Source organism: Stegodyphus dumicola, chromosome 1 (assembly GCF_044657685.1).
Source record: "Stegodyphus dumicola isolate Sdum_Otavi_A_Nest chromosome 1, ASM4465768v1".
Lineage (NCBI taxonomy): Eukaryota > Metazoa > Arthropoda > Arachnida > Araneae > Eresidae > Stegodyphus > Stegodyphus dumicola.
The window spans coordinates 151,271,953-151,294,490 of record NC_140768.1 but is presented as its reverse complement, the minus strand read 5'-3'; the positions used below and the strand labels follow the sequence as shown (position 1 = coordinate 151,294,490).

The following is a 22,538-nucleotide window of genomic DNA, read 5'->3' as shown; positions in this document are numbered from 1 at the left end:
ACTTCCATACCATCCAATAGATCATGAATGTTGTCGGTTAGTCCAATGGATTTTTGGCCACAATTCACGTCTTGACACATGACATCCAGTATTATTGAAATTTATTCCACAGTCTTTAATAGAACTGCACACTATTTACTCACTATTATGCAGTTTAAGTTCAGGTAAATCAGCATACATTCCTATAAGTTTGACGAGGGTTTTGTTCGAATGTAAAACAGTCCAGCACATCAACAGTAAATCTTCAAAACCAGTAGTAATCCAGGAAAGCAGGTAAAATTACAGTTCATTCGAGGGCTGAAGTGTTATCCCACTTCTGAGAAAATTTTTGTGGGGATTTTAAACGATGAACAAATTAATTAACGAAAGACATTTTAATTACACAAATGATTATTACATAAATTTAACATTTAAGAGAATTAAACAAGTAATGATTCGTCAAAGTTCTTTTTGAACAGAAGCAGCGTCTCTGCTCCCACGTCAATCGCCTATCATCTCAAAACGGTAATTCCCCTAATTTTGCTTGGCGCTTTCGGAGCTGGTAGTATGAATGAGAGAATGACGTCATGGCATCTGTTTCATGGTCTGGTTTTCTTCACAGCTCCAAGTGATCAGCACTACATATATATATTTTTATCTTTTTAATATGGTACAACTCTTCCATATTTAAACAAGATTAAAGGTACCTTTAGTTATTTCACCGAAAATATACATTAGACACCAAAAAGATGAAAAAAATCATTTCATTTCCTATCCATACTCAAACTTGAGTAATTATGACTTCCTAGACTGCCATAATTTTTCAGTACTGCATTTTAATAATCAGGTTAAATTCCTTCAATAAACATCAATTTCCTATATTATTCTCAACCTCAGACTACTCTTCTGAAATTTCCAAAGTCATGATCTCGAACTCCACAACTGAACTAGGATACAGATTTTCATTATTTAAGTTTCATACTTCTTTCTTATCATTATCTAAAGCTTTATACATCCAAACCAATTTCACTGGAAGATTTTACCTGCAATGCATGTTTAGCAAAATCTTGCTTTTAAGGCTGGAATAATTTTAAAGCTACTTCAAAGACTGGAATAATCACTATCTACAGTCAGTACTCTACAAATCTTGTTATCTGACAAAACATATAAAATCATAATCACATAGTATTTTATATAAAGAATGCTTTTATTTTGTTTACTGCTTGATAGTTTTTTTATATTGATCTAATTCATGATTTCCGTTACGCAGTCTTCCGATTAAGTGACTAAAAAACCTGAAATGTATGTTTCTTTTTTTTTTTCTTTTTTTCTTTTTTTAAATTTGATTTCTTATATTTTCTGAGCAAAAATCATAATTTCTTAAAACACTCATCTTTTGCATCGAGTGATTAACAGAAGCCATGTTTGAGTGGCGGGTTCATGCAGAAGATGGATTGAATCTATTATCAAGAAGTGTTCAAAACCATTTATGCCATAATATATTGCTCTTTTACACAGCAACCTATATGGTAATGTGTTGCAGCCATATCTAGCTATCTACATGTTGTGTGGCCTACTGTCTCCTATTAAAATACTTTTATGATTATGGGCAGTATTACATTTTGTGTTCAAATCTCTTATCTTTTAAAATCTTCATAAGGAAAAATAAGTTGCACTTCTGTTTTATTATAATCTTTATCTCTTTATTAATTATTTAAGATCCTGTAAACCAGTGTTAATATCTTAAAAGGCTCCTTGTACTGTTTTCCGATTTGCAACATACATACATACATCACAAAAATCCAGAAATTCAGAATTTGGTCTAACATTATAATTTTAGAATTTTTCAAACCTTTTGCATATTTCTGAATTTTGCAATATCTAAAAGAAAAAGTGCTGCGATTTTTCATTCTTATAATGCATGTAAAGTTAAGGGGTATCAGAAACCCCTATACCGACAATGTTAAATTGGCCATTTTCAATGTACCTTTTCTCAAAGTCTGCTGTAGATACAAGCTTGAAATTGTTTCTGTAATTAAAGTATACCTATCTGATTATACTGAAATGAGCTTTTGAAACATTTTGAATTTTAGAGTAAATTACAGGATATTTTGTTAGGATATTAAAATTTAGCACTTTTCTCACACAAAAAAAATTAAAAAAAAACATTTTTTATAAGTTTATTACAAAAAGCTCATTTCAGTAAATATTAGGGAACCTAATAAATAAGCCATAAAAAGTTTAGATACCTGTGAGCAGTAGTTCCGGAGAAAAGGTACAATGCTAAAAATAAAATAAAATAAAATAAAAAGAGGACAGTGCTATATCTCTCGTTCTACTGGGCCGATTGACAAAATTCAAATTGCGTTCTTCATGTCTCGAAAGCACAACTTAGGATATATATTAAATTTATAAATAGCACTATTCTAACATAGCTATTTTGACCCCAAATCAGACTTTTTCTGAAATAATGTACCAATTTCTTTACATATTTCGATTCTACAACTCAAATTACGCCTAAAAATGAAATCTTGTAAAATTTGGAGCGAAATTTACGGAGAAATTCACAAATTTATCTTCGCATCTTTTTTTCAGTTTGCGCCAAGAATAGTTCACTTGGCGAACTTCTTTCCCATGAGAGGAAAAAAAGTCACCATCGTTTCTTTTTTCAAAATAAATTATTTTAAGTAATTTTTTCTTTTTCGAATTTCATTTTAATTGCTAAAGTTGCATGTTTTTTTTTTTTTTTTTTTTTTTTTTTCGAATAACTGTTTTAAAAATTTCTATTTACCTATTCGAACTGCGTAAGTAAAGGTGCAGCATTTATTTTTTTTCAAATAGTTTTCTTTATATATATTTTTTGTCAGTTATTATTTTAGGTAATTTTTAAATTTTTATACTTTTATTTTAATTGTTTGTGTTGCATTGTCTCTTCAGATAATTGTTTTAAAATTTTCTATTTATTCCTTCGAACTCAGCATTTAAAATACATTTATTAATATAAATTTTTCAGAATTTGATTTCATTTATTTGAATTGCGTTTCTTTCGGAAGAATACTTTGTAACCCAGGCTACGATGCGTTTGAAAACTGCATATATTAAAAGAGAAAATACACTAAAGCACAGTTAACACGCTTTTCAATGTTTCATTCAGAAAAGATATATATAAATAAGAGAGATGTATAACCGAAATTTTAACTTAGGATGACTTGCATACACTGCTTTAAACAGTTTTATCATTCTGCCCATTGCTTTACACAATTTTATACTACATTTGATTTCTTACGATGCTATTCATATTTTAGTCAAATATTTTATTTTTTAAATCGCAAGAATCAAATATCATAAAAGGTTTTAAATTAAAAAAAAAAATACAAATACTAAATTTTACAGAAAAATGTATTTTTTCTTCTCTTTTTCTTCAGGCATTCTGCTTCATTCTTCCTCTTTTTCTTTAAGCATTCTGCAAGTATATTAAAAAGCATCCAACTTTTCGAAATATCTTGATAATTCTGACAATCATTTTAAATAAAGTTATCGCCTCCATTTCATAAAGGCCCACAAACGGCCGAGCGGTAAAGTCGCTGAACAGTGGTAATTAACTCCGGGGTTCGAATCCCGGTAAACGGGCTGGTTGCATGGGAGTTTTCGTGGATTTTCTCATGTGTACTGTGTATGCATAAATTTTGCATTCTTGTCAATTTTTTAAAATATCAATTACATGAATTGTGTTTCAGCTGAAGACAGCTTTTCATTTTCTAGTCATTTTAAATAAAGTTTAAAGAGAAGTCCAAAGGATAAATATTTTAATTAAAGGATTTTTTGCTAAATGACAAAGAAATAAAACAGTCCAGCAGGGTTTATTCTCTACCACCAAGTGACCCGATTCTTATATTGGCTGAAACTATCTAAATCATATTAAGGTTCATGTTTTTTTATACAATCTATAACGTGAGAGAAGAATTAAGAGGTTTAATATAAAAGATTATATTTATATATATATTTTTAAAGCTGGGACATGAACCAAACTGTCAAACTTTTAAATTTACATGGTGGTTATAATTAAAGTTCCAATTTGAAATGGTCATAAAAGGAAAACTACCGGACTACATGTTATCAAACTTGGGAATCGTGTAAAGGAGGTTATGTGAATTTATTTTCCGCGGGGAAAAAAAAAAAAAAAAAAAAGAGTTAAAAAAACTCACCACCAGGGGAAAAGAGCCGCTGTATACAATATTGTTAAATGAAATAAAACACGAAAACATCTGTTTAAAATGTGTTTAATATTTTCTGAAACGTGTTACAAAGCATGTTCAATGTAGCGTCCAGCATTTTTCAAAAGCGAGTTAAATCCTGTTACTGCATTCTACACAGTAGCTCTTAGCATATCAGGAGGAATGTTACGGACATGTCAGTGTATCACATTTTTCATTTTTGCCAAATTGTTTAGATTATCACCATAAACAGTGCTTTTCAGATAACCCCATAGCTAAAAGTAACAGAGGTTGAGGTCTAGTGGGAAGAGGGGAAGTGTTGGCCTATAACACATTCATTCGTGAAATGTTGCCTAAGTAACTGTGCGACACACATGAGGTTAGGCCCAGTCCTGCATAAAAATTGTAGTATCTAAAATACCACGTTACTGCAGTTCATCATGCATCCCGAAACATTTTAACATTGACTCTAAGTGAGCTGCAATCACAGTCGTCCAGCTCTCGACTGCTCTTCAGAGAAAAATGGTTCAGTTATAAAACTAGCTGTCATATTCAACACTAAACAGTGTGAAATTACTGCTATGCAATCGAATGCAGTAGGAGAATGCAATGGAATTAGGTAGATAACATGAGGGATTTCTTTGGCCCAAATCGATTAAAAGCATTTTGAATCAGTATGTTCATGTTTTAGGGCCGAATTCAGGTTTAAAAAATTACAAATTAGCGATCTGTCAGAAAACGATTTCCAGATTGTACGTACTTGTGTGAGTGATATGTGATCTCACATTTTCTAATCGCTAATTCGTGTTTTTCACGGACGAATTTCTCACTTACACGGATGGCGCGCTTGACATTTATCGAATTTAATGCCTTTAAAGGGTATACTGTTTACTTCAAAGTTTCTTAAGGGTATACAATATATTAAATTTGTGTAACAAAAGGTTAAGTTAGATTCCAACCCATATTTCCTTTAACAATATTGCATACAGCGCCATTTCCCCCAGGTGATGAGGTTTCGAACTTCGTTTTTTCCACGGAAAATAAATTCCCATGACCTCCTTTACATGATTACCAAATTTGATAATATTTGATCCAGTAGTTTTCCTTTTATGACCGTTTCAATGTGGAACTTTTATTATAACCACTCTGTGTATTATTAAATTTTAATTTGAAGCTATGCGTTATATGTATACCATACGTAAATTTCTCGCTTGTATGGAAAAATAGAGAATCAAAGCAAATATACTTAGAATAATGGACCAAAACTGAAAAGATTTCCCCTCCCTCCGAAAATAAAATATTGAAACATCGACCTTGAATTTATTGGGTTATCGAAAGATTTAATTTGACCTATCTTCTAAGTCCTAGTTCCGACAACAATTCCATCAAAAATTCCGAATTACTTAAGCTGAAGTAAAAGATTTAGTATATATTCACTTTATGTTAACAAAGTAATCAGAGTGTAATAAAAACAGATTATAGAATTTACGCTGATGCAACTTTTTGTCTGCCTGCACAACATGTAATGGAAGAGAAGGCTTGTAGAGATCTGTTTTTGAAATGCCTCTAAAAGTAGATGTCATACTCCTTTTGTCTCTTCAATGTCAAAAAACTTTCCTTTGAGAGGCAACTTCAGTTTTTAGGAAAGAAAAAAAATCACAAGAAGACAAATTTGAAGAACATGCAGGACGATTGAGTACACATACTTATTTTCGGAACAGAAGCGGTTTTTCAACTGGTTACTGAATAATGAAAAGATGCATTGATATGCAAAACAAAACATTTGGAATACGTTTTCTGACTGAGAACGTAAAAGTCATCTGCTTAATTCACAGCCATTTACAAGTCAACTACTCAGGCAATAGCAGAATCGTTTTAATCCTGAGCTTGTAAGACAAACCTAATATCACTGGATTTAATCACTTCTTTAATCTTCCGAGAACGTTCCTTCTTTAGCTCATATTCCAAGAATATTAAGTGAATACAATTATTGCAAAAGAAATTGAATATTCATTTGCACTACAGCTTGCTAGTTTACTAACGAGTTAACAAAACATAAATTCTGCTTTTTGTGTCTAAGAATACAACAATATTTTAAATATTTACAAATAAAATATTAAATTGGAGATTTAACTGGAGCCTCATTAGTTGCCTAGCATTTGAAGATAGTTAAATACTAATTGTTTTTTGCAAAGTCTAACACAGGCTGCATAGTTGGTTTTCGTAGTTTTCTAGGTTTTCTTTACATAGGTTCTCTATGAAAGCATCTTAATCAAATAGCTCCCATGTTCTTTCTATGTTCAAATAATCAACTAACCTAGTTCAAGCGCGATTTCCAAATGAAGTTACTAGCAAAACCCGAATACTCATTAAAAATCATGTAGCTTGCCAATCGGGAAGAACATGAAAGATACGGCGCTAATAAATGAATTGCTGTTACGGTACGCTGTTTCTAAACTTAGATGGTCATTCCTTAATTAAATAACCCACCAGCGGCCGAGCGGTAAAGACGCTGAACACTGGTAGTTCGGCCTGAGGTTCGAATCTTGAGAACGGGCTGGCTGCATGGGCATTTTTGTGGTTTTTCCCATGTGTAACATGTATACGAGCCAGTTTCCCTTAGAAAGTCCTCTACGAAGGCATCCCTTCCTTTTGGCAGATAGCCTTCGTGTGCTTTGCCATAATTAAATAATCCAGTCCAATTCTTAATTAAATATAATTGGTTTGTAACTTCTACTAGAGCTGACGGCAAGAATTGAAGGGCAAATAAATAATATCGTGTGCAATCTTGATTAATATAAAATTAAAAATATTTGCATTCAGACAAAGTTTTTTGAAATATTTGCAATTACTTTATAACAAGGATTTATTAATAACTGTAATAATTACTTATTATATTACTGATGATTAGGATTCAGTTCTTGACAATTACATTCTAAATTAGAATTTTAAGGATGCAATGAAAATACACTACCCACAAAAATACATTTTAGGATAAAAAATGAGTTGATTTTTTATGTTTTAAAACTTCTTAAATTTATTTAATAAACATCGTATCCTCGTTGTTAATTGAATCCAGAATGTTGGGTGTCGTTTATATAATTATTCTTACTTGTCCACAGAACCTGCTGACTTATCCAGCCATTAAGTAGCTGCAGATCATTTCTACATAACCATTGAACTTCTATTAATTCAGTCTCTAGAGGGTTGTATGTTTATATCATAATTTGACTTTTATAAAAATGATTATTCTAAATCTTATGTTTCTATAAAAATATACTGTGCTTTAAAAATATGGATGATAGTATCAGCTGCTCTTTCAGCCACTTCATAGGCAACAGTTTCTTTAGAAGTAAACTATGCAGTTAATGTCAAAAAATATTTTCATAAAATTCAAATAAACATCAAACGAAAATTCTCAGTTATAGACAATTCGATTTAAACTAAGTTAAGGTAAATAAGCAGACGATAAAATGCTGAAGGTAAAAATTTACTCTTATTTTTTTTAAAAAAAAAGGAAGAAAGAGAGAAATTAAAAAAAAAATAGTTAAAAATTTGAATATTATCATCTGTAATTTTTTAAAAAATAGCTTTTCATATAGTATTAATAAATATTTATTACACATCATTGAGGGAAAAAATTTCATATAATTAATTCTCCGTAAAATTTTACTTGAAATTTAAGGTTAAAAATAGCTGTGGCAATTCACTGTAACAAAAATCCATAAACCACATTTGGCGTTATTATCGCTAAAAAAAAAAGATGCCAAATTTCAAAATGCGAAAATTTGTAAATTCGTGTATATCTTAGAAAATTTCGAACAAAAAAGTATAATTTTTTGCAGATATGCTTTAAAACACACCTACTTTAAAGATGATGGTAAAAATTTTATAGGTTATAATTCAAAATTTTTTTTGAAAAATTTATAAAAATTATTTAAAAATAGAAATTTAAAAAATAAAACACAAGAAATGGGTAAATTTTATTTGGAATGAAACTAAATTTCGAAATGTGAAATAAAAAATAATAAAAGTTTAATAAAAAAAAGAGATATTAATAAATATTTACCAAATTCAATTAACATTGAGGAGCTAAAATTTTGAGAGCTAATATTTTAAAAACTACTCGTACGATTTTTACAAACTTGGTATTCTGGCATAATTTGAGTCGTAGAACCAAAATATGGAAAAATATTGATATGTTATTTCAGAAAAAGTCTGATTTCGTGTCAAAATATCTATGTTAGAATAGTGCTTTATATAAATCTAATATATATCCTAAGTCGCGCTTTCGAGACATGAAAAACGCAGTTTGAATTTTGTCAATCGGCCCAGTAGAATGGGAGATATAGCACTGTCCCATTTTTTTTTGGGGGGGGGAAGCAGTGTACATCGAGTATAAAAAAATCATGTTTGGAGAAAAACGCGTTTTTATGTAAAAATCCTCATTGATCAAAGCAGTAGATGACAAATTAAAACTAGATTTTTTTACAGTTCTAATTTTCATAGAGATTAAAGAATGGTATTTTTAGAAAGATAAAAGTGTAGAGCATTTGAAAATGCAAAAATCCGAAATCACAATTTTTTGAAGATTTTGGGGTTCCAACTCCCCTTAAAGAGAGTTAATAAAAGATATGTGCATTCTAAAATTAATCTTTCAATACAATGATTACAGAGAAGCATTTATCAAAAGAAATTAAAAAAATACTGACAATTAAAAAATTAGCGATGAATAATTCAGTGCATTTGTACATTAAGTTAAAAAAACTACAAACAAAATGCTGGAAGTATTAAAAAAACAGGAATAATCAAAATAAGGATATAAATGGCAATTGTGAGCATTACATTTACTTTAGGGATCAAGATGTTCTTGGTATGCATTTTACATTTATAAATTAACACCTTTTTAAAAACTACATTTTATTTAGAATAAAAGCTAATAATAATAATAAATTTAGAATAAAAGATGCATTTAGCATGAATTTGCATCCTTATTTATTTAGCACATAAATATCAAACATTCAAAGATCATTATTAGGAATACTAAAAATAGTTTATACCTCAGATAGCTCATCATGTTCTCTGTCTAATTTAGGTTGTTCTGAATCAGGTGCATAGACTTCAAAATGCCTTTAAATAACAGAAATATATTAGCAATTATGCAACTGTACTATAACAAAATAAACATTTTCCCCTTCATCGGAACATTCATTCATGTACTAGAAAAACTCATACTAGCAGCTTGTGCAACCAGTCAAATAACACGGAAAAAAAAAAATTAATGAGTACAACTAGTGTTTTGGGGTCCAGCTAGTACTTATATTAATAAAGATAAAAAAATTTTGTTCAATAATTTTAAATTAGTTTGTTCATCAGTAATAAAAAGATTCAATTTTAAGCAAAAATTATTTTGTGCCTTTTCAGAATGTCAGCACACCAGTGTATGGAAGAAATCATGAAATGTTTTTACTTCAGGAAGTGGCAGCACATTTCTGTTAAATAGCTCAACTTTCTGTTTAAATTTGAAACAGAGGTTCGAATCCCGCGAACGGGCTGGCTGCATGGGCGTTTTCGTGGTTTTCCCCATATGTAACGTGTATACGAGTCGGTTTTCCTTAGAAAGTCTCCCCGTAGGCATCCCTCCCGTTAGGCAGATAGCTCTAGTGTGCTTTGCCATAATTAAATATGCCACACACCACACCAAATTTTAAACACAAATATGTTACGCTTTGTGGAGTGGCAAAGCGTAACAAATTGAATACAGAACCCAGCAGGTTGTTTGTTGTTTTACTAGCAAAAGCTGTGCATTTTATCAAAGCTATTAATATGTTATAATTAATATATTAAAATGTTCTGCCTGTAAGCTATTAATATGAAAACAGATCTAACTAACTGAGGTTCCAGCTGTTTAGAGCAAAAAATATTTATATGTAGGGATAATTATAAGTTCTGGGACTTGAGCTCTAGTCCAATTTATAGAACTTAATGCAATATTAATGGCTCAGACAGTCTTGACATAATGCTTTATCTGATTCAGTTGATTGATACAGGTGCATTTCTGTAGCACTGGTTTTCCAAACTATGGAAGATGCAAAGAACAATCATTCTCTTTGAGTGGAAAGAGGGTATGGAAACTGCAGAAACTGTTCAAGATCAGCAAATATTCTGTTCCCATATTTGATGTTGAAAAACTGCATAGTAATACTGAAGGAAATTGATGAAATAAAAAACAATTCTACCTAAATTCGTTAAAAGTTAAAAACATCCTACACATATATGTCAACTAAAATATAATTTATGGTGAGAGCAAAATGCACTTCAAAAATAAGTAATTGTCTCGGCTTTTCTGAGACACAGAAACATGAGCAATCATTTTATCGTTATTAAAAGGAAAGAAATCTAGAAAAGCAAATCAATATAATTTTGCTTACCTAAAAGCATCAATTAAAAATTATCACTTATAAAACTGTTAATTAAAAGAGTTTATTTGTCCTCAAATCAAATGATCAGTTTTCTAAGAAGGACAAAGCTATTTTGCATGACTGAAACTCATGTTTCTTTCGTTCTCTTAAAATTTTCCAAATATAATCTGAACCTACTACTAGAATTTTATTACACGTACTAATATATGCTAATTCTATTCCCTTATCAAAGACAGCCTTTTGTATTCACTGAGAAAGAACATGCCCCAGTGTTATTAATCAATGACTAATACATTCATTTTTATCCTTTTGTTGGGATTGTTTATATTCTGCAATACTATTTCTATAATATTAGCAAATGCCACTACAAATATAAGGAAATGACCTTTCTATTACACCATTATTTTGACAGGATAAACAATTTTACATGAGAATTCACATCCAGAATTTTTTTCAAACAGAAGAAAACTTCATAGTTTATAAAATAATTCAAATAAAAATGAGCAGACCTAAAAGATTTTACAGTTTCACTGCTTTCAAGATTGAATTTTTTTGGATTAAAAATACAAACTATTAATTAACTGTTCTTTTCATTCAAGCATATACATCTTTCTTCAGGAAATGTTATTTATGATAATTATGCACACTTAAAATCAGACTTTTATCAACAATAACATTAAATTAATATCATTATTCAAATTTTCTCAATAAAAATTTAATAGAAAACATATATCTATGGTCTGAATATTCAATAATGTTTAGAAATACAAAACTCTCAAAAACACATGTTACTTAAACTCGACATTTAGAATAAACACACAAGAGCATACAAGTTATCAATAGACACATAAATATATATAAGGCACAAAACAAAAGCAAGCTCCCAGTGAACTTCACAAGCCATTCACCAAATGCATATGAAATGCAATTCTCAATTCTGATTATTAAGATAATAATTTACAAGCATAAATAAATGTTATTTCAGTTTCACAGTTGATAAATTTACACTAGCACTTAAAATACAATTCAAATCAGAAATTTAAATTTGCACCTCCAAACTATAAATTTTTAAGAATATCTAGATTAGTTAATAAAATATGAAAAATAATTTCTCAAAATTTCATTATTTACCTATGATAAGTTACTTATATTTTGCATAAAGCTGCTAAATATCTTGTATGATCTTACTAAAAATGAACAGAAGTCAATGACATTCCATAAAGTACAAATATATCAAATACCAGTACAACAAAAAATTACTAACTAATTATTGCTCTGCTAAGTGAATACAAATAAGTAAGTAATACTGTATTGGAGTTGAATGCAATCTCAAAGCATACATGCATGGTATGATAAAAATAGACTGAAACTTCCAGTATTAAATCTACCACATTATAATGAATTACTATTTATGGTAAAATAAATAGAAGATTTATTTTACTACAATAAAGTCCAAAATCCGGATGTCCATCATCCAGAATGATCTAAAATCCAGACCTCAAAACCACCAACAATGTTTTTCTGGTAGGCTTTATGCATGTGCATTTGATTCCCCCCTCCAAGAATAATAAAAGATCTGGAGAGTCCCGATTCTTAATTTCACTTCGACACTAAATAAAATACCTTGTTATTGAAGAAACAATCATTTTAGCATAAATTTGTACAATCAGTAATTTGGTTCCGTTGCTGCATTATCTGCTTGGCGCACATCTCAAACTGAAATATTCCACACAGATACATCGTTGATCTGACACCAACCTGGCGAATCATTATTATATTTTCCTTCTTGAGTAATGACTCATTTAGCGATGCCTAAACAATTTTTTTTTATGTTAGTAATTGAATAATAAAGGAGTATGGTAATCTTTTATATTGACATTACTCTTGGCGATAATTACAGATTTAAGTTGAATGCGCTAAAAAATGGTCACGAGGGAAAATTTGTTGACTTTAGTTTTATGCAAATTTTGATCAGAGGTCAATCAGTGGAAAGCTAACATGGTTGCCGCTGATTGGCCGATGACGTCAAGATCGGCAGGTTGGCCGAGTATGTATATATGTTGGCGAACGTGTATGTTCTGAGTTAGCATTATACTAGTTTTCTTTCCCTCAAATGGTTTAAACGTAAAGGCTATAGTGTTAGCTTATTTTATTTTAATTCATGGAATAAAGCATGAATTTTATTTAGATTAATCTTAGCTTTATTTAAGGGAAACACTCTCAAGAAAATTTCTTTCCATATGCTAAAAATAGATTTTGTTATTGATACTCATAAACCCAATGATTACATTTAGGGCTACTTGAATTAAGAATAACTGATTTGTTATTCACATACACACAGAACTAGCATCAGGGCTCATATGGCCACACTGAGTCCAGAATTTAAGACCAACAGAGACTGCATCAGGCAGTAAGATAGCTAGCGTCGGTCCTCAGTAAGGTTTAAGTATATGAGGGAATTTATTTATTCAGAAGTCTGATAAGCCTAAAGTATTTGCAAGAAATAGACATAAGTAAAATAAATACCTAAGCTAATACAATTCAGGCTTAATTGTCTCAGTGCACGATAGAAGCGAGATAAAATTTAATGGAACAACTTATCATTAGTCGCCAAGTTCATTATGCAGAACCAAATATGTATAGTGAAGGATAGCTAAATTTGATGATGACAGCCGCTAATTTTAAAGGTTTTTGGATATCGCAAAACAGAGGTGAAATTTTCCAACTAACGGATTTTGTAAAGAAATTTGGAGAAGTGGTAATAAATGAAGATGATATAAAAGAGGTTTTTTATTGTGATGACAATGCTTCTCAATCACCAATCAATTAATAAATGGCGAAATTTGTAGTATGTTTCTAGATCCAGAAAATACCGCTACCTATAGTGAAAGTGACAGAGAAGTTACTGAAAACGAGAAAATTTCGATTGACAAGTTAGTCGGAATTCTCGAAATAGCAGTTACAGGACTTTGACAGTGTAACTAAACAAGAGATTATGTCTGTCTACAGAATTAAAGAGAAAGTATTAGCACAAAAAACGAAACAACTAAGTTACATTGGACGAAATAAATATTAAGTTTTTTTTTTGGAAATTTTTATACCCTTTAGATCATAAATACTTCATTATTTCATAAATTGCGATTTCATATTTTTAATTTTATAATTTCTACATGCCATCTTACTGGATTGAAATTGATGATCTAATATCCGGAAAAATCCCAAATCCAGAATCGCCAAAGTCCTGACGAGTCTGAATTTCGGACTTTGTACTGTACTTACTACAATGAGGGGAAAAGTTCATTTGATATTGAAAATGCCTACAAGCATTTATTGCTCCTATCATTTATTTTGAATATGATTATTGTTAAGAGGGGTTAAATTTTGGATGAATGATCCAGGACGAAAATAAATAAAATTGAATTTTTAATCAATCTAGAAGAAGAGGAGAAATTTAACATACTTTGGCCATGTATAAAATCCCAAATGAGTTTTATGGACAAAGTGTCTTGAATTCCAATCTTCCTGTGTATTTGGGGGAAGAAGACTGTTGTACTGTAACCAGTAATTATCAGGTGTTTCTTTTACTTCTAACTGTGCCAACAATGGATGTAACACACGTGAATTACTATTTTGCATAGTTGGATCAATTGTAATTTTAGGATGACGTCTTTTCTGCTGTTTCAATATACATGTCACAGCTTGCATTGCAATCTACAAAAACAATACATGCAGAATATAACACAAAAGCAGGTAGATTTAATTCAATATGTACATTCATAAAACACTGCACTATATTAAATTATTAATACAAGAGATATAAAAAACTAACATTACATAAAATAATCTATAAACTAATATTAGATAGTACATGATGAAATATCAAAACAAAGAATGATATGTTATGACGACTGTTTGGTTTATATGATTACGGTAAAGCTTCGAGGGCTATCTGCCTTAGGGGAAGGCTGCCTTCGTAGAGGATTTTCTAAGGGAAACTGGCTCATATACATGTTACACATGTGAAAAACTATGAAAAAAACCTCATGCAGCTAGCCTGTTTCTGAGATTCGAATCTTAGACCGAATTACCAGTGTTCTGCGACTTTTCCACTCGGCTGCTGGTGGGCTGTAAGTTATGATGAAATGTTGAAAGGAATTTAATTAAAGCAAGAAATCATTCTCCATAAATTTTTTTCCAAAATCCAATTTATAATAACATAAAACAAAAATTAAATATGAGATTTTAGCTGATAATGCATAAAAATTTCAGTAAATAATGTTAAGAAAATGTCATCCTTATATATTACCTGTAATTTTTATATAACCTCAATAACACTTTAATCTTTCATGAAGAAGGATATAAGTTAACTGCTATTAATTTGTTGTTCCCTTATATTTTGAAAAAACGGATCCGACTTGGAACATGCTGTGGAATATTTACAAAAATCACAGGTTGTTGGCATCAATAAAAGCATGCATTTACGAGCTTGATATGTGACTTTGTTTAAAACAGATGCATAATCATGATGCAACAAGAAAAATTATGACAAGCAATTAAAGTTTTCCATATGCTACATTCATAATTTGCATTTCTTGATTATCAAATGATTGATGCAAGTTTGCCCACATGTCCACCAACTTTTGTGATGGACAGGATTTTATGACTGAACAAAATATTTTACTTTTAAAATTTTATAGACCTATGGAAATAACTCAGCTTTTATGCCTGAAGGTTAGGTTATTTAATTACGACAAAGCCTCGAGGGCTATCTGCCTAAGGGGAGGGATGCCTTCGTGGAGGACTTTCTAAGAGAAACTGGCTCGTATACACTTTCATGCCTGAAACTGACTTTTTTTTTTTTAAATCTTACATTAAATGCAGGCTTTTGATAGTCAAGATGATAAATAAAATGACTGTTTTTATAATTTTAGACAGTAAATAATTTCTTTCATTCATTTGGCATTTTATGATAAACTACATATTTTTCTGTGCTCAACTATCCAGAATTTTCCAATAATCCAACATCTACTACATCTCAATAACTGAACTTTTACTCTACTTGGATAAAATGAATGCTTTTATTTCAATAACTATTATAAAAAATCTAAAATAATTATGAAAAATTCATACTGCTGAGAGAGAATAAAAGAATGCTTTATGAAATTAGGATATATGGTTGTGTTCCAGCAAGTTCCTAATTGGAAGGTCTGAAAATAATTACTCAACCTTGCAGAAACTCAACCTCACTCTAAGCCAATTCTCAATATTAAACTGAAATTTATGGCCAGATAGTTTCTTAAGTTATTAGCTCTAATAAAAATATGTATCAATTTTCCTATTTTTATTGAAAAACAGCTCTACCCAGTAAAAACAGAATTATTTAATTTTCATATGTATTTTACTAAGTTGTTTTTAAATGCCGTACATTAAAAATATTGATGATTATTTATTCTTGTTATTTTGTTATTAATTTTAACTGCAATTTTTTCTGACGTTTTTAAAAATTTACTTAGTCATGGAAAAGATTTTTTTTTACAATGGATTAGCATTTTTTAGAATATTTGCTAAATTCCAAATAACATATATTTTTTTATAAAAAATGTATAAATTACATGTATAACTACAGATTACAAACCCTACTATAAATATAGGTAAAATTAGATTTTTTTTAAATTACGGAAAATAATTTTTTTTAATTAGGGTGTAGAGACATTAAGTATTTTTTTTTGGAAGCACGAAAGATGAAAAATTAGCAACTGCCTTCGCCGGGAATTGAACCACGAACCTCTGGAATACCGGCCCAGTGTGCAGAACCACTACACCATGAAGGCACGCTAGGAAAGCAGGAGAAATACCTTATATTACTCCCCTTTTTAAAGGGGGGACTTTTTTTTTTTTTTTTTTTTTTTTTTTTTTTTTTTTAAAGGGGAAATAATTGCTAAATCCTGGGTGTGGATATACCTCATCCAACACCCTTTTAGTTTTGGCGGCACTGTAGAGATATAGGATTTTTTGGGAGAGCCGGAGAGATGAAAAATTAGCAACCGCTTTCGCTGAAAATCGAACCACGGACCTCTGAAATACCGGCCCAGCGTGCAGAACCACACCACGAAGGCACGCTAGGAAAGCGGGAGAAATACCTTATAAGGGGGAAAAACTTTTTCCCTAATTACAGGTCGGAAAATGTTTTTCAATTGCACGACCTGTTATTGATTTTGAATTACAGTCGTGCAATAATTTCGCAGTAAAAATAATTCTCTGGTGACTATCCAAGATTCTAGAAACTTTGGTCTTATATAGAGATGGTCATCTTATAGAAATAATGCTTAATATCAATATTTATTTATAATCTCAGAACTATTGGTCACTTTCAGAACTGGTCGTTTGAGAGGCGATATTCTATATATTTATTTACTGATACTCTCAGATTCCAAAATTTGTTTATATTCTCAGAAATATTGGATGGAAGGTGGTCATCCCATACATGCAAAATTTTACATTTCATTAAAAATGAATTCGGCATTATTTAACTATTTCCCTATTAATTAATTAATTAGATAAAGAAAAAATTAGGAAATAGTACTGTTTATTACGGAATAATGTAGGAAGTTCTACGGAACTATATTCTTTCGCGTCATTGCACATTGTATCCGGCAAACTACTAGTTTCTCGTATTCTTCCGCAAATCCGTAAACATCTGTCTGATTTGAAACGAAATCCAAAATGGCTGCGCCATGAGGTTAACTTGTATGGATATTTTTTGTTGCATGAAAGGTAAGTTCAGTTGCAATACTTGTATGTTTACTTTTTTTGCTTTTTGAATTTATGTTATTTATGTCATTTTGACAGTTAAATGTTTCACAGCTTTATGAATTGTTCCCATTCTGTCATGAATTACGTGTATCTCAATGGCTGGCTGTCTTTTCAAATATCTAATTTGCCCTGCTATCCAAATGTTTATGACTGAATTTTTTTTAGTCTAGTTTATGCATTCAGTTTCAAAATAATATGTGTGATCAGATTGTTTATTATTTTATTGCAGCAATAAATTTATGTTAAATAGTTTGAACAATTGTATAAAAATAAGAGTTTGCATTGTTTTGTCCAAAATATGTATGGTTGAAACATTATCTTAATCTAGTTTGTAATTCAAGTTTTTTTGGGGGTACTGTTCTGTTATTGGGACCAGAATCGGAAATGTATGAACCTGTGTTCGTAAGTATGTGCATAGATGTGTATATGTAGACACACAAATATACAAGCATACATAAATACAATTCTGAACCCAGTCCTGATAACAGAACAGTACCTTTTTTTAATCTTTTTTGAATATTTTATAAAAGGATTAAGCATTTTTCAAACTGCATATCATTTTAAGATTCGACTTGCAGGAAGACAAAATATGGTCATTCAATCAAATGTTTATGATTGCTTTTAACATTTTCTCATAAATATTGTTTGCATTTTTATTGTATTTTAGATACTTTAGTTATGTAAAGTGAACATGAGAATATTAGGAAAGCTGAAGAATATGAATAGCTACCATAATACATGTATTTTTTCATCGAGCCCATTGTTTTAGAAACCAATGCACCATTATTATATGCTGGCTTATTTTATAGTTATATGCAGTTTAATTTTATGTTAATGTTACTGTAGTATTGTCATTATAATAAAAGTATTGATAATTTTTGTTGAATCTTGCAAGTTGCCTAACATTCAGAATTATTACTACCGAATTTTACTGATAGGTTTTTTTGAGTTGACATAATCTGTCTGATAAATAAAATAAACTGGTGTTTAAATTATATGCATTTCTCTTAATGTTTCATTGAAAGTGAGATGGAAATATAAATGCTATCCAGAAAAGTGAATTCTTCTTGCCTGAAATAACAAACAGTACTAAATGATTAATGTTTATATCATTTTAGAAATGTCAATATTAAAGTTTCTCCCCCTTCTCTTCTTTGATTTTGAAATAATTTATAATAAAATAATATATGCATAAGTGTAATTAATGTAAAGTGTCATTCAATAATATAATTTATTTTTACTGATATTTTTATATTTCTTATCTGTGTTTTCTTTTGGTGTTAGAAGGAGGAAAAGACTGTAATGTTTTAATTAAGGAAATAATTAAAACATTACAGTCTTTTAAAAAACACAGTTACAGTAATGTTTATTGAAGCAATCAGTACTGTGTGATTGCCAGTGATTGAATAATGTTAAAATGCATTGTTCATAAGGAAATTTGCTTAGCTTTGTGTTATAGATTTTATTTTGACACAAGCTGAAATTTGAATTATTGGAAGCACTTTGAAAACCTGAATTATTTCCTGAATCATTAATCAGGCCAATATATAACATACAAATTTTCATACAAAATTATTTCTTTGAGCATATTATAAAGAGCTCATTTAATTTTATTATTTGTACAAATTTTAGACAAAAGTAGCATGTAACAGTTAAAGATTTATTGAAGCCTACTTGTTACTTGTGGTAACAAAGAAGTGTGAAAGATATTGCCACATTAGCGAACATGACGATCATTGATGCTTAGTTTAGTAATTTAATAATATATTGAGAAATGCTGGGAACTTTCAGAAGTAGACATTTCGGAAATGATGGGCTTGATAAGAAATTTACATGGTTTTATTATTTATTCTTTAGTTAAGAATGGATTTTAGATGTTCATGTGAAAGAATTCTGTTTAATTATATGTGAAAGAATTGTTAAAGTTTGGCATTTAAAAAAATGAATTAATAATATGCAATTATCTTTTTATTATACATATATTACTATATATTTCTAATGCGCTATGTAAATGTCAGTGCTAAACAAATGAGATACTATTTTCAGGGCAATCTTTTCTTATACATGAAAAATTCTGATACTTTCTTATCATCTGCCCTCACAGCTTCAACTTATGCTAAAACAGCAAGAGTATGCACACGATAATAGCAAACTATGAATATGCATACCACACACATGTATTTACATGCTTTATATTTAATCTTTATTTCTGAATAGTATTCCATTGGATGAAAAATATGTGAATATTTTTGTGTGTGTGCATCCTAAAATTTCTTGTTTCTTATAAAGTGCTTATTTGAATTACTACTTGTGAACAAAGCAGTAGATATGAACCATAAACTAACCATTTTGCCAATTTTCACAGCTTTGCAGATAGTCAGAAAGCACCAAAATTTGTAATAATGTTAAGTTTAAATGATGTTCTATACTTTTGTGTTAATTTTTCTATTCTATTAATTCTATTATTGTGTTATCAAACTTTCTGCAGGAATTTCAACTGGTTAAGATGTTATTACCATGTGGAGAAGAATTTGGTTTTCAAGCTAGAAAAAATTGCAGCTGAAGGATTTTGTAGAAGGTCAGTCAAACTGGTTTTAGTTAATTATAATTTAATTTTGGGTGAAGAATTCTCAAATTTATTTATCATAAGTGTCTAAAGGTCTTCTAAATTAAATTCTGCTTGTTATTGAAATTTTTCATGACATTCATTCTTTGATTATTATTATTATTATTATTTAATTTACTAACTTATATCCAGGCACATAATGTTGCATTTAATGCCATACCTTAAATATTGTAAAATGTTAAATTAATACATTTCACTTAAAAATGTGGTTGTGACAGTAAATTTTCTGTTACATTTAATCATATCTATAAACATTGGTATACATCATTTTTCAATAATCTGTATATTATTTTGTGCATTTCTTTTACATCCAAGATCTGGCATATGACTTGCTTTTCAAACTGATAACATGGTGTAATAATGTAATCTAATGGTTAAAGTTTACAATGAATGGGCCAAATTTAATAAATTATTCTTTTGATAGAAATTTATTCATGTGTTCAGTGTGTCTCATCTCTTTAAATTGCTAAAGTAAATTTTATGTACTTGCATTTAGGAATTTTGACTGTATCAGAGTAATTTTGTTTCAGTTATTATAACATGCAAGGGAAAAAATTCATTCATAGCTCCGTATTTAAAATTAGTTAATTAAAGTCCTTAATAAAGAGGGACGTTTTGTTGTTTTTAATGTTGATAGAATTTAATTAAAAAATATGCCACATTAAGGGTTACTTTTTAACCTAATTTAAAATTTTCATTACTTTAACATGTCCAATAATTGTTATTTTAACTCCGATATTGTAATAATATCAAAATTCCTTACTTTTTGATAGGTAATCCAAATGTAAAACAAGAAAAGAAAAAATTAAAATCTAAGTATATTTATTTCATACCTCTAACAAATAAAAACAACACAAGCACTTTTTACTGTCTATCTGCATAGTGTGGCATGTCCCGTAAGACTGAGATTTGTATGATCAAATCCATGTTTCAGTTAAAGGAAAATGCATGCACAGTCTTCTGATTTTCCCTTCGATTAAGGATTCTGTATATACTAGCATAAGAAATATATTAGTTAATGCAGTGTTATACATCAATATTTATAAACAATTATTGTGGCTATATTTATTATAATTTTGTTCACTGTAATGGCTGGAGTGCCTAAACCATCATGCTGTGTAAACAAAACTCAAATCTTCATCTCTACATACTGCTCCACTAGTGTTTAAACCACTGAAATGGTGATTATGGTAGAACATCTTTGGTAAAAATTTACTCTACTGTAACGCTTGGCGAATCGTTTCTTTTTTTTATATCAAGATCGTCACCTGAGAGGATCGGCACCAATTTCAAGGTGGCCGCTACACAAAACCAAAATAAGAAGTCAAAGACATACACAAACTCTGTGTCCATGTACACATCGACGTATTAAAACAGAGAACTGCACAAACTGGACATTGTGCACTGCCTTAACTTTGTCCATGTACACATTGATCTATTTTCACTTTAAGAAAATCAGAAAGTTAAAAATATCATAGTTACCAGAAAAAATTCACCACTGTCTTAACACACAAACAACCAAAAATACACAAACAGAGAGGAATAAGTTACCAAAAATAGTTTAATGTTTTCCTAACATAAAAACATTAAACAACAAATCTTCTAACAAAAATTAACACACAGAGACAAAAAAATAAATGAAACGTCATTTTTTTAACATACCTTTTTTTTTCACATGCATATGTTTAGGCTTCCCACCACCATCCTCCAGGTAAGCAATTCAATTAAATTTTTCGTCTCTTAGTCACCTCAGACATACTCAAACGATAGTACCCACACCAAAATAATAAATAGCATGTTCAAAATACAAGACCATACCACTTCCGTGCAACCAAACACAGCAATTGAAAAGAATGGTAAGAACCAAAAACCTGGGACCGTACAAAAGGTTTACTATTAAAAAAAGTAGCCCAAAACTAAATTTATCACAGCACGTTGACAATATTTGCAGAAATAACTCCTTTTTATTGACAAAAAAAAAAAAAAAAAAAAAAGTCCCCCCCCCTGCAAAGGCTACTTTCGCCAACATTATCAACATTAGGGTTACCGAAAAGCTTATTTGACGCAATGGGCTTCCACATTTCACAAACAACCAATACCACTTTGCGATTTTTTTTTCAGACAGAAACCAAGGTGTACCATACAGTAAAGATTAGCCACATCTTCATTTACTACTGTTACAAGTACTTCTTTGGTAAATTTCTGCTGTTAAATTCAAAAGTTTAAAATTGCATTTACATGATCAGATTCAGAGTCATAGCTAGGGTTTTCAGCACTCAGGGACAACTGAAGATTTCGCACCCCCTACTGCTTACCAAGGATGGAAAACATTTAATTCTAAAATGTTCTAACATCAGTTTGGCGCCCCTTGGATTCTACACCCGGGGACAGATGCCCCCCCTCTAGCTACGCCCCTGATCAGATTTTATTTTCTGCACGTAGCTAACAATTACTTATGTGTTGTCAGATAAATGTTACCAGATG

General features: G+C 30.1%; 1 protein-coding gene across 3 annotated transcripts in view; it reads right to left on the bottom strand.

Annotated features, from left to right (window-relative positions):
- The window catches only part of LOC118195372 (proteasome activator complex subunit 4-like), a 243,815-nt gene that overhangs the window by 74,177 nt on the left and 147,100 nt on the right, over nt 1–22,538 (bottom strand). For all 3 annotated transcript variants that reach the window (XM_085822053.1, XM_085822048.1, XM_085822056.1), the window contains 2 exons: nt 14,076–14,326; nt 9,254–9,323 (listed from right to left, as the gene is read on the bottom strand). In XM_085822053.1, the coding sequence (XP_085678179.1) occupies nt 9,254–9,323; nt 14,076–14,326 (321 nt within the window). The remainder of the gene's footprint in view (nt 1–9,253; nt 9,324–14,075; nt 14,327–22,538) is intronic.